The sequence below is a fragment of the Antechinus flavipes genome, chromosome 3 (genome assembly GCF_016432865.1).
Source record: "Antechinus flavipes isolate AdamAnt ecotype Samford, QLD, Australia chromosome 3, AdamAnt_v2, whole genome shotgun sequence".
NCBI classification, from domain to species: domain Eukaryota; kingdom Metazoa; phylum Chordata; class Mammalia; order Dasyuromorphia; family Dasyuridae; genus Antechinus; species Antechinus flavipes.
This window is the reverse complement of record NC_067400.1, coordinates 87,339,449-87,352,153: the sequence shown is the minus strand read 5'-3', so window position 1 is coordinate 87,352,153 and position 12,705 is coordinate 87,339,449. Positions and strand designations below refer to the sequence as shown.

General features: G+C 35.7%; 1 protein-coding gene across 1 annotated transcript in view; it reads right to left on the bottom strand.

Annotated features, from left to right (window-relative positions):
• The window catches only part of CCDC122 (coiled-coil domain containing 122), a 31,167-nt gene extending 22,815 nt beyond the window's left edge, over positions 1 to 8,352 (bottom strand). The window contains exons 1-2 of the mRNA XM_051991104.1: positions 8,298 to 8,352; positions 2,758 to 2,873 (exon numbers count right to left, since the gene is read on the bottom strand). Of these exons, the coding sequence (XP_051847064.1) occupies positions 2,758 to 2,873; positions 8,298 to 8,352 (171 nt within the window). The remainder of the gene's footprint in view (positions 1 to 2,757; positions 2,874 to 8,297) is intronic.
• Between the last annotated feature and the right edge of the window lie 4,353 nt (positions 8,353 to 12,705).

Genomic DNA, 12,705 nt, shown 5'->3' with positions numbered 1-12,705 from the left:
GGACTAATGAGGCCAAAATTTTTCTTTCTTCCTGAATAGGCAAACCAATATTTAGGGATTCAGTTGTATGGTGATTTGGGAAGAGGGAAATGGGGTTTAGATACCTCCATTACTCAGACTGGAGATGCAAATGGTGGGATGATGCCTGGCCTCCAGAAAGAATAGCTAAAGAGTATGAGCCAGCCACCTGGGTTCAATATGGAAGTTGGGGATATAGAACCCCAATATATATGTTGAACAGAATAATTAATCTTCAAGCAGTTATAGAGATTATCACTAATCAGACGGCTGAGGCACTAGATCTTTTGGCTGACCAAGCTCCTCAAACCAGAGAGGCTGTTTTACAACATAGACTTGTGCTGGATTATTTGTTGGCTGAGTAAAGGGGAGTTTATGTGAAAGTAGATTTGTATATTTGTTGTATAAAGATTGATGACAATGGAAATCTAGTAAAAGAAGTCACTAAGAACATTAAGAAACTTGCTCATGTTCCTTTACAGACCTGGACCTCACCGTTCAATAACTTCTTGGTGGTCCTGGCTTGGGGAAAGCTGGTGGAAGCAGCTCCTTTGGTTTCGCCTTATAACTCTCAGTAAGAGAAAACTGAAGGGTCTGTTACATTGATGGTGTTAAAAGGACAAGGATGGGAGCAGGTGGTCCAAGAGGACCAACAGGAGCCAGAAGGGGATGAGGAATTATATAGGGAATGTGAAATTATGTTACAAGAATTTGAAGAGATCTAAGTGTACAAATAAGAGGGGGGACTGAACAAGATGATGTGAGATCTTTCAAGACAGTTGAGAAAATTGAATAAGGCTTCATCTGCTTCAGAGTTTGAATAGGCCTGAAGGACTTTAAGCATTCAGTCAAGAGCATACTTAAGTCCCCTTCCTGCTATCCTCCTATGACATCAGTGTCTCCCTATTTCAGTCAAATATGGGCAACTATGTAGTATTGGTCAAGTTCAATTTCTTGGGTAGTTCCCGCATTTAGAATGTAAGATCCTCAGCCAATAAGGATGAGGATCAATGGTGGGAATGGTGGGAAATCCCTATTTGTGTTAGGGATTAAAAGTGTTGACCCTGCCCTCCAGCAGTGCTTCCTCCCTTCTGCTCAACAGGCTTGCAAGAATGTAAAATAAACTTTGCTTTGCTTCTAAAAAGAGAGAGAGAGAGAGAGAGAGAGAGAGAGAGAGAGAGAGAGAGAGAGAGAGAGAGAGAGAGAGAGAGGATAAGGACCTAAACTAAAGTGGTAGGTCCATGAAAAGAGAAATTGGCTCATATGTGAGAAATACTGTGAAAGTATAAATGGCAAGGTTAGGCAACTGACTGGGTATGGAGCATAAGGGAGAACTGAGAGCCAGGAAGGTGGACAAAGTAACAAACCTGAGACAAGGAAGAATGGTGGCACCTTTGTCAGAAATAAAGAAGTCTGGAAGAAGAAAGAATTTGGGTTGGGGGGAGAATAAGGATTTCACTTTTAGAAGTGGAATTAAATTTAAGTGATAGGTAATGCAGTGGATCAAGTGCCAGACTTGGGATCCAAAATACTCATTCTTGTGAATTTAAATCTGACTTTAGACATTTATGAGCTGTGTGATTCTGGACAAGTCACTTAAGCTGTCTGCCTCTGTGACTCACCTGTAAAATGAACTGGAGAAGGGAATACAAACTACTCTAAGCATCTTTGCCAGGAAAATCCCAAGCGGGATCCTGAAGAGTTAGACCTGCCTGAAAACTGCAGGAATGATTGAGTTTAAGGAGGACTGAATGAGCCCTTAGGAGAGAGCATTAGGCTGATGATAGGCATAAATGATAAAGTTAAACCCATGGGAGATGAGAAAGTTCTTAGAGAAAGGAGTGAAGATGACTGAGCTTCCCGACAGGTAGAGTCTATGATGTGCATGATGAGCCAGGAAAGGAGACTGAGAGGGACTACCCATCTAAATAGGAGGCAAACCAGGAGAGGAGAGAGAACATCACAAAAAACTGGGAAAGAATATCCAGGAGAGGCTGTCAACTGTCCCAAACCAGATATTCGGGTCAAGAAGGTTTGATATTGAGAAAGGACCTTCAGTCTTGGTGATTAAAATAGCACTGGTAACTTTGCAGAGAGGAGTTCCAGTTGAGAAGTGCACCAAAGGCCAGACTGTAAAGGACTGAAGGAGAGTCAGGGAGTACACATGCTTCCTTTTTCCAACTTCAAAGATGAAGGATAGCTCCCAAGTTCCATCCAGATAAGAGTCATTAGTGCTCTACAATTTTGAAAATAACTGAATTAATAAGCATTTTAGGAACCACAAAGAATTGCTATACACACACTTAGGTGAACCCTAAGTTGTATAATAACTAGTATTTAAATAGTACTTTTAAGGTTCTCAAAACATTACCATGTTAACTCATTTGATCCTCTTAGCATCTCTAGGAAGTTTTACATCTGAGTGGTCACATAGCTGGTAAATGTCTAATGGAGAGATCAAACTCAGGCCTTCCTAATCCAACTCTTGCACTGTACACTATGCCTTCAGTGGCTGCTTTTATGGAATATTTCAATATTTTATACTAATTTTATGCACAGAATGACACATTTTCCACATGATTAGAATGTTCATATAAATAAAATTTAGATACAACTGAATGGTTGAAAAAAGCATCCTAAAAAATGAAACATCATGTCACCTTTAATCATTTCTCTTATATTAATGCAGTAGTTTTAAATACATTTAATGTTTTACAAAGATATGATGAATGAAATTACCTGCAATTGGAACAGAATTTTTTTGTTTTTCTCAATTTCAGATGTTTGGGATTGCTGTTGCTCTACAACTTCCTTGACAACGTCAGAAAATGAAGAATCATTTTTCTGAGCCATATCTAGAGGGAAGAATTAGATTTATTTTGAAATTAGGAATTAAACTACAAATGATAAAATAAGATAATAGTAAAGTACTTAGCACAATGTCTAGTAAGACATCATAGAAATGTTAGCTATAATTAGATTGCTAAGAAATTTCATTTTCTTTCTACTAAACTCCCAAGTTTCCTTTTCTCCTTAAGTTCATAAGATTTAAGACCAGTAAGCTTCCTTTCTATGGACATAACTGAATCCTAAAGAAATTATGAAAACCATTTTTAACCCTCCACATGGACTTCTGATGCAATTATCCCTATTTCCTTATTGAACATGATATCATTTTCCTATTTCATCAGTCCATTTCTAAATGTATTATAATTACAGGCACATAATAAGAATGTCCTCTAAGTATGCTTGATGTACTTTATTATGTATACATATCTTAACATATATATCTTTTCTAAACACTATGCAATCCTCTTCCTGGCAAATTTAACATCCTCTCCTCTATCTACTTTGATGTTGCTTTTGACATAGTTATCCCATTTACAATTACATTGCTTGCAGTGGCATTGTTCTCATCCTCCCACGACTTCTGCTTTGCTATATCCTGTTTTCTTCTTTGCATTCCCTCTTGGTTGGCACAGCGGAAATTTCAGACCACATCATCTTTTTTCTTCTAACTCAACAACATCCCATTTCTCATCCTCTGGCTTCTCTGCTTCATTTTAATTAATTGATTTGCCTATTCTAGATTGATATTTCTTAAATTTTTTCTATTTTGACCTACTGTCTACTCTTGAAGTTCACACTAATTTTCAAAAACCCTTCAGGATATTTCCACTTTACCTCAAGTTCAGTGGTTTAAAAATAGTATTTTGATCTTTGCTATAAAATCCACATATCTCTGTGGAGCAAGTAGGGAGATGAAAAAGATAGACATAGCATTGAATTGTTCTATCCCCAAGAGCATGCACATGTAGCAGTATTAAATAAATCAATAGGAAATGAAGAGGAAATTCTGTTTTTACTGACTCACTGACTCATTGCTTGGTACATTTATATTTAAGAATTTTATCAGTTACATTTTATACTGCTTTACCACTTCCATAAACTGAAAAATTAAAATTAAATACAAAACAAGAGGAATCCTTCCAGAAAAAAAAATGGTTCAGGAAGGAGGAAGGGATTGGACTGAAAGTTACAGATAGGATTTTCTATATCTGTACAATCTATAGCATAGTAAGTTGATTATACAATAAATGCTCTTTTGCTAACTAAAGATACCAAATACAAATAACTCAGAGAAAACATAAGAAAACAGATATAAAAGAAAAATTTAAATAAATAAGTAGTACCTCTTTAAACATGACAAATTAAGAAAAAAATGTGAACTGTCAGCATACAAATGAAGGCAAAACCATTATTGAACAAAAAATTATCTTCTCAGGAAATAGACTAATTAACTGTTTGTCGTATATCACCCTATACCTCTAAAATCTGATATAAAAAATATAAGAAAAAGAAAGCTAAAGGGAAGGAGGCCCCTTGGATTAAGAGAAATACTAGGAATTTGGAAAGACTGGGATAAATTATATAATTCTCCCATTTCCTATGTAGAAGAGGCTATAGGAATGCCTAAGTCCAGTCCTTCATTATGTAACTAATTGTTATCCTTATGCAGAAAATTATGAAGGTTATGTTAGCATCCCACAATCACTGAGAAGTTAAAGCCACATGCTTTTTTCCCCCAATCAATCCAAATTCCTCTTTCCTTTCACCTGTACTCTAATCTCTGCTGTGAAAGATTCCATCCACTCTTTTCATTCCACTATTTTATGTTCCTTCTCCTTTTGCATACATAAATAATTTATAATTTATTGGTTCAGGTGTTTACAGCAGCACAGGGCTAATGAAGCCAAGATCACAAAATCTCCTATGAATTCTATTGGGTTCCTGTGGTGATAAGTGATGTCTCCAATCATAAAATGAATGAATCATCTAGGCCAGTAGTTCTTAATCTTTCTTCTCACTGACTCTTTTGGCAATTTGGTAAATCTCTGGGTTTTCAGAATTCAGAATAAAAGCTTAATATAAAATAAATAGGTTGCAAAGAAAATATATTCTATTGAAAAAATCATATATGTATATGTGTGTGTGTATGTGTGTGTGTGTGTGTGTGTGTGTGTGTGTGTGTGTGTGTAAACAAGTTCGTGGTTCCTAATCGATCTAACTTAATATTGGGGAGGTTGAGTGATTCACAAGGTTTTGATGGGAATAAAAAGAATTCAAAATCAAATTCTGACTTTAAATGCAATGTTCCTTCTACTGATCTGTATTTTCCATGTTTCTTGACTTCAGTCCTTACATTTTCACTTCCTATTTAAACTGGATTGCAAACTACTGAAGGACAGACTAGCTCTTTTGGGTCCTGCACAATGTGCAGAACAATTAACTGCTCCCTAATACTGTGTCTAACTAAAGAGAAAGTCTAAGAAAACAGACTGATGACATGAAAGATAGTTTTAAACAAATTAGTGGTCACTCAGACCAGATAAAACATATTAAAAACATAAAGACATGTAGCTAATGAGAAAAAAACCAGACATTTCAATCAGTCCTGATAATCAACAAAAGAATGAAGAAGAAATCAAAAGGTTAAAAAAAAGACAAGAAAACCTGCCATCTATTGTTAAGGCCTTGGGATTCCACATATTAACAAAAATCTTGAAGGGATTCAACAGTGTTGACTAATTCAGATTTCTAAAAATTAAATCTTTAGACATCCGGCCAAGATGGCAGAGAGAACACACACATCTATCTAAGCTCCTTTTTGCTCTCAGAATACTTTATTTCATGACAAGGCCTCAGAATTAGTGCTTGACTGAAAAAACCCACAAATAATTACCAAGCAGAGATATCCTCGAAATTCAGCAGAAAAAGTCTGTTTTTGCTCGCAGGCAGGGACAGTCAGATCTGGCGCAGGCTGAGGGCAGGTTGTGAGAGTACGGCAGGCAGCTCACGCTGAGCAGACCAGAGGGGGGACCTACTGAAAGGGACCCTAAAATCAAAACTCCAAGAAATATTGTGGCTAAATTCCAGAACTATCAGACCAAGGAAAAAATACTACAAGCTGCTAGGAAAAAGGGTAAAGTGGGGGTAGTACATCTCATGAAGAGGCATAGGAAACCTATTATATCTGAGAGAAAGAATAGAGGGGATGAATATAGTGGGTATTTTACTGCCTTCAGAATTGGCTTTAAGAGAAAAATTTTAGACATATTCAATCTATGGTGAAACTTCTCCCACCTCATTGAAAAGTGAGAAGGGAAAAGTGGAAAGGGAAGGAATAAGCTAAGCGGAAGGGAATACGGGAACTGGGAGGGAAAGGGGTACGATAGGGGGAGGAACTCTAAGGCGGGGGGAGGGATACTAAAAAGGGAAGGCTGTGAGAAGCAAGTGGTGCTCACAAGCTTAATACTGGGAAGGGGGGGAAAGGGGAAAGAAGGGGGGGAAAGGGGAAAGAAGGGAGAAAAGCATAAACCGGGTTAACAAGATGGCAAGTAATACAGAATTGGTCATTTTAACCATAAATGTGAACGGGGGTAAACTCCCCCACAAAGAGGAAGTGGTTAGCAGAATGGATTAAAAGCCAGAATCCTACAACATGTTGTTTACAGGAAACACACCTGAAGCGGGGAGATACATGCAGGTTAAAGGTAAAAGGTTGGAGCAAAATCTACTATGCTTCAGGTGAAGTCAAAAAAGCAGGGGTAGCCATCCTGATCTCAGATCAAGCTAAAGCAAAAATTGATCTAATTAAAAGAGATAAGGAAGGGCACTATATCTTGCTAAAGGGTAGCATGGATAATGAAGCACTATCTATATTAAACATATATGCACCAAGTGGGGTAGCATCTAAATTCTTAAAAGAGAAACTAAGAGAGCTGCAAGAAGAACTAGACAGCAAAACTATAATAGTGGGAGATCTTAACCTTGCACTCTCAGAATTAGATAAATCAAACCACAAAATAAATAAGAAAGAAGTCAAAGAGGTAAATAGAATACTAGAAAAGCTAGATATGATAGATCTCTGGAGAAAATGTAATGGAGACAGAAAGGAATACACTTTCTTTTCAGCAGTTCATGGAACCTATACAAAAATTGACCATATATCAGGTCATAAAAACCTCAAACTCAAATGCAATATGGCAGAAATAGTAAATGCATCCTTTTCAGACCACGATGCAATGAAAATTATATTCAATAAAAAGCCAGGGGAAAATAGACCAAAAAAATTGGATATTAAATAATCTCATACTAAAGGATGATTGGGTGAAACAGCAAATCATAGACATAATTAATAACTTCACCCAAGAAAATGACAATAAGGAGATGTCATACCAAAATTTGTGGGATGCAGCCAAAGTGGTAATAAGGGAAAATTTTATATCTCTAGAGGCCTACTTGCATAAAATAGAGAAAGAGAAGGTCAGCAAATTGGGCTTGCAACTAAAAATGCTAGAAAAGGAACAAATTAAAAAACCCCAGTCAAACACTAAACTTGAAATTCTAAAAATAAAAAGAGAGATTAATAAAATTGAAAGTAAAAAAAACCTATTGAATTAATAAAACTAAGAGTTGGTTCTATGAAAAAAACCAACAAAATAGATAAACCCTTAGTAAATCTGATTTAAAAAAAGATAAGAGGAAAATCAAATTGTTAGTCTTAAAAATGAAAAGGGAGAACTCACCACTAACTAATTATTAGAGCAATAATTAGGAGTTACTTTGCCCAACTTTATGCCAATAAATTCGATAACTTAAATGAAATGGAAGGATACCTTCAAAAATATAGCTTGTCTAGATTAACAGAGGAAGAAGTAAATTGGTTAAAAAGTCCCATCTTAGAAAAAGAAATAGAACAAGCTATTAACCAACTCCTTAAGAAAAAATCCCCAGGACCAGATGGATTTACATGTGAATTCTACCAAACATTTAAAGAACAATTAACTCCAATGCTATATAAACTATTTGAAAAAATAAGGATTGAAGGAGTCCTACCAAATTCCTTTTATGATACAGACATGGCACTGATATCTAAACCAGGTAGGGTGAAAATAGAGAAAGAAAATTATAGACCAATCTCCCTAATGAATATTGATGCTAAAATCTTAAATAAAATATTAGCAAAAAGATTATAGAAAATCATCCCCAGAATAAAATGACTATGACCAAGTAGGATTTATACCAGGAATGCAGGGCTGTTCAATATTAGGAAAACTATTAGCATAATTTACTATATCAATAACCAAATTAACAAAAAACATATTGTTAGGATTCTTACAAGGTGCTAAGTCAGTTATCTAATTTAGCATGGTACTTAACAGCTCTCTAGTTCACTAATGTACTTAGTACTTATTAGAGTTCTACAAGATTCACACCTTTAAGAGAGCATATATAAACTAGGAGTCTCAACCAGGATTCAGTCTGGGACATTCAGAAGTCAGAGAGGACAAGCCCACTCTCGGAGGCGAAGATGGATTCATTCCATTTTCCATCTTTGTGCTGGCTGGAGGCTGAAGTACAAACCTTTGGATTCGGAGATATTTGGAGGGAGCTAGAGACAGAAGCTAGCAGAGGCAAAGCTAACTAGTGGCAAGATCCAGAAGGCCTCCAGAAAACTAACAGAGCCCCAAGTGAAGGAGATAAGATTTTGACGGAAACAAAGGATTTGGACTTTAACTCCTGCCTGAACTGAAAGGAAGGCTACTCCCAGAAGCCCCTCCCCCCCAAAGAAACCTGCTCCCAGATAACATTATAATTTAGAGAAGAATGGCTAGAAACTGGAAAATGAATGGATGTCCATCAATTGGAGAATGGTTGGATAAATTGTGGTATATGAATGTTATGGAATATTATTGTTCTGTAAGAAATGACCAGCAGGATGAATACAGAGAGGCTTGGAGAGATTTACATGAACTGATGCTAAGTGAAATGAGCAGAACCAGGAGATCATTATATACCTCAACAATGATATTGTATGAGGATGTATTCTGATGGAAGTGGATACTTTTGACAAAGAGAAGATCTAATTCAGTTCCAATTGATCAATGATGGACAGAATCACTACACCCAGAGAAGGAATACTGGGAAATGAATGTGGACTACTTGCATTTTTGTTTTTCTTCCCAGGTTATTTTTACCTTTTGAATCCAATTCTTCCTGTGCAACAAGAGCACTGTACGGATCTGCACATGTATATTCTATCTAGGATATACTATAACATATTTAACATGTATAAGACTTCCTGCCATCTAGGGGAGGGGGTAGAGAGAAGGAAGGGAAAAATCAGAACAGAAGTGAGTGCAAGTGATAATGTTGTAAAAAAATACCCATGCATATGTTCTGTCAATAAAAACTTATAATTAAAAAATTAAATATTTATTATGTTATACAATAGATCACATAAGTATTTATATGTGTATATAAATATACATATGTGTATATATATATATATATACATATACATATACACACATAGGTTAGCTGCAAAATAGTTGGTTAAGTCATTCAATCTCTCTGATTATCTTCTCATCTAAAATAAGGACTTCACAGGGGTGTCGCTTGTGGCAAAATCACTTGAAACAATAAACGTAAAGTGCTTTGCAAATTCTAAGGTGCTATATAAATGATAATGATGATAATAATAACAACAAAATAATAAGTAGAAGTAGTAATAGGAGTACATAATTGGTTCCCAAAATGTGAGTCTCAGATATTGGGGGTGGGGGTCCTTGGAGTTATCATCAAGATTTTCCAAGAATCTGTGTATTCACTAAGCATTTTCATTTTGGTCTTTTGTGTTCTCTTTTAGGTCTCGCTTAAAAGTCCTTTATTTTCTGAAGCCTTTCCTTAATCCTTCTGAAAATAATCTTTCCTTCAAGGGGTTTTATAGTACCCTATACTCTTATTTATAATATCATAAATTATTTATGGCCTAGCATTCTTATTTATTTTTACATTCCCAGTGATTCTTAAGAGTACACTGCACAAAGTAGTTGCTTACAAATCTTTCTTGAACAAATATATGTTTAATTTTCATTTAACTGGGAAATTGAATGCTTTGAATCTAAGATTTCAAAACTAAAGCTGATACTGGAAGGGAAGCAAGGTAGTTAGTAATAGGTATTTAGGGTGGAGATTATTTAATGGGACTGAGGAAATCAATTTTTTTTTTAATTTTAAATTTTCAATAGATTGAGGAATTTTTAAGTACTTTGAAATGCCCAGCAAAAACTTCACATAAATAGGTATGAAGTAACTCAGTTTAAGTAAAAGTTGGAGTTACTGAGGCAGAGTCATAGATCTAAAGGCCTGACAGATCCATAAATATGGTTCTGAGATGCTAACCAAAAGTAGACAAAACTTAGCGGAAAGAACCACTGATCTTTTGAGGTACATATATTAAAGAAAAGTTATGTTATCATTGGTATTTTCTCCATTGTGAAGGGAAAGAATATGTAAATAGTATATAAGAACATCTTCTTTGCCATGACAGCTTTGTTGTTTGAAATATTCCTTTTCTGTTTTCTCCACTGGCTGGTTTAGAAAGGAAAGGAAAATTAATTCCTACCTTTGACTATAAAACACTGGTACTTTTTACACTTGCTTTGTAAACTCCTATCTCAACTCTGTGTGAAATCACATTTCAGACAGAGATAGTCCTGCTACCTTGTGTTTACTGGCACAGTTGGATGATATCTCATCCTGGATTCTTAATCAGTATATGAAGTAATGGAAATGAGAACCTGGGGGACTGTCTGACAGAGACTCGAGTATCCTCCTGTAGTGAAAGATATATATGACCTGTAAGATTCCTTGCAGTACTGAGTTTCTGTGCATCTTTCCCCTATTCATCAGCTAAGCAAAGGCACAAGATCATTCCTAACTATTTTAAACTGCAACAGAATCTCTGCATCCCAATATTCTCTCTCATTCATTTTAAGCAAAGGCATAAAATCATTCCTAACTATTCTAAACTGCAATAGAATCTCTGCATCCCAACACTCTCATTTATTTTAGGGATCTTTATGCTTTCTAATCCCTATATGATCAAAGAAAAAAAATTACTTAAGTCATTTAATTCAAAGATAAAGCACTCCATTCTTTCTTTTTTGTTTTTTTTATTTTAATGTTTTTATTTTCTCAATTATGTGTAAATTTTTTAACGATTAAAGTTTTGAGTTTCAAATTCTCTTTCTCTCTTGCCTCCCTCCACATTGAGGAGGTGAGCAATTTAATATAGGCTATACATGGATAGTCAAGCAAAATATTTCCATGTTAGCCATGTTGCAAAAGAAAAAAAAAGACAAAAAAAGAATAGTTTTTGAAAAAAAAGTATGCATTCAGACTTCATCAGTTCTATGAAGGTAGACCATATTTCCTTTGAAATTGTCTTAGATCATTGTGTTGCTGAGAATAAGTCATTCAAAGCTGATCATTCTACAGTATCGCTGTTTCTGTGCACAGTGCTCTCCTGGTTCTCTTCATTTCACTTTTCATCAGTTCATGTATGTCTTCCCAGATTTTTCTGAAAGCATCTTGCTCACCTCTTATAATACAGTAGATTTCCATCACAATCATATGCCACCTCTTATTCAGCAACTCCCCAATTAAGGAGCATCTCAATTTCCAATTCTTTGCCATTACAATAAAAATTCTTATATTTTTTTTTACATACAGCTCCTTTTTCTTTTCCTTTTATCTATTTGGAGTACAGATTAGTGGTAGTATTGCTAGGTCAAAGAGACTCCATTCTTTCTTACATTCTTTTTAGACTGGATATTTGGTTTTTCTGAAGGAGCAACTTCATTAGCCTTTTCCTCCCTTAACCCTTTTCCCAAAAAATCTTTCACTTTTTTTTAGCCTCATTCCTGCCATTTCAAACTAAAAGAGGTTTTTTGGGAAAACATTGGGGGCTTGACTGACACAGAGGAAAGATGACAGAACCACTGCCAGTATTTGGCAAGTATAATTACCCCCATGGACTATTTGAAGAGGGGTAGGGCTTAAAAAAAAAAAGAGCAATATTGGACTAGAGGTCTTTCATGTGTATGACCAAAGAAAGGGAGGGCTGAGTATGCTCTAGAGCTATCTCAGAAAGGAACATATTGTTTAATCCAAGACATGAAATTATAGAATATTAATATTGGAAGGGACCTCAAAAGTCTAATCCATATGTGAGCAGGAATCCTATTATATCCCTGATAAGTCATGCAACTTTTATTTGAAGATCTACTGTGATAAGGAACTCAACTATCTCTGGGGATAGCCCATTATCCTTTTAGAAGTCTCTAATGGAAAGGAAGCTTTCTCTTAAGTTGAAATGTCCTTTCCTTCAACATCTACCTCTTGCTTCTAATTCTGCTCTATAAAGACAAAGAAAATATGTATATGTGTGTCTTCCATGACAGCCTTTAGCATCTCATCTCTTCTTAAGGCTAAATAGCCAGTTTTTTCACAGGAACTTCCTCCAAATGAATGTAAGCTTCTTAAAGGCCAGAACCATTTCATTTTTGTCCTTGTAATGTGACCTAAGGAGGGTAAATGGTGTGAACAAAGATGTGGAGATGAAATTAGGTAGAATGTGTTCAACTAGCAGTGGTTAGTCTATCTTGGCTAGAGCAGAGCATGTGGGGAGTCATGAGAGGTCTATCTGAAAAAGAAAAATTGGGACCAGATTATAAATGATCACTAGGCAAAGGAGTTTAGCATGCAATACTAAGTCTTAGAGGGGAAAAAGCAAAGGACTGATTAGTGTTGTATCTGATTCTGGTAGTCAGTCAGTAA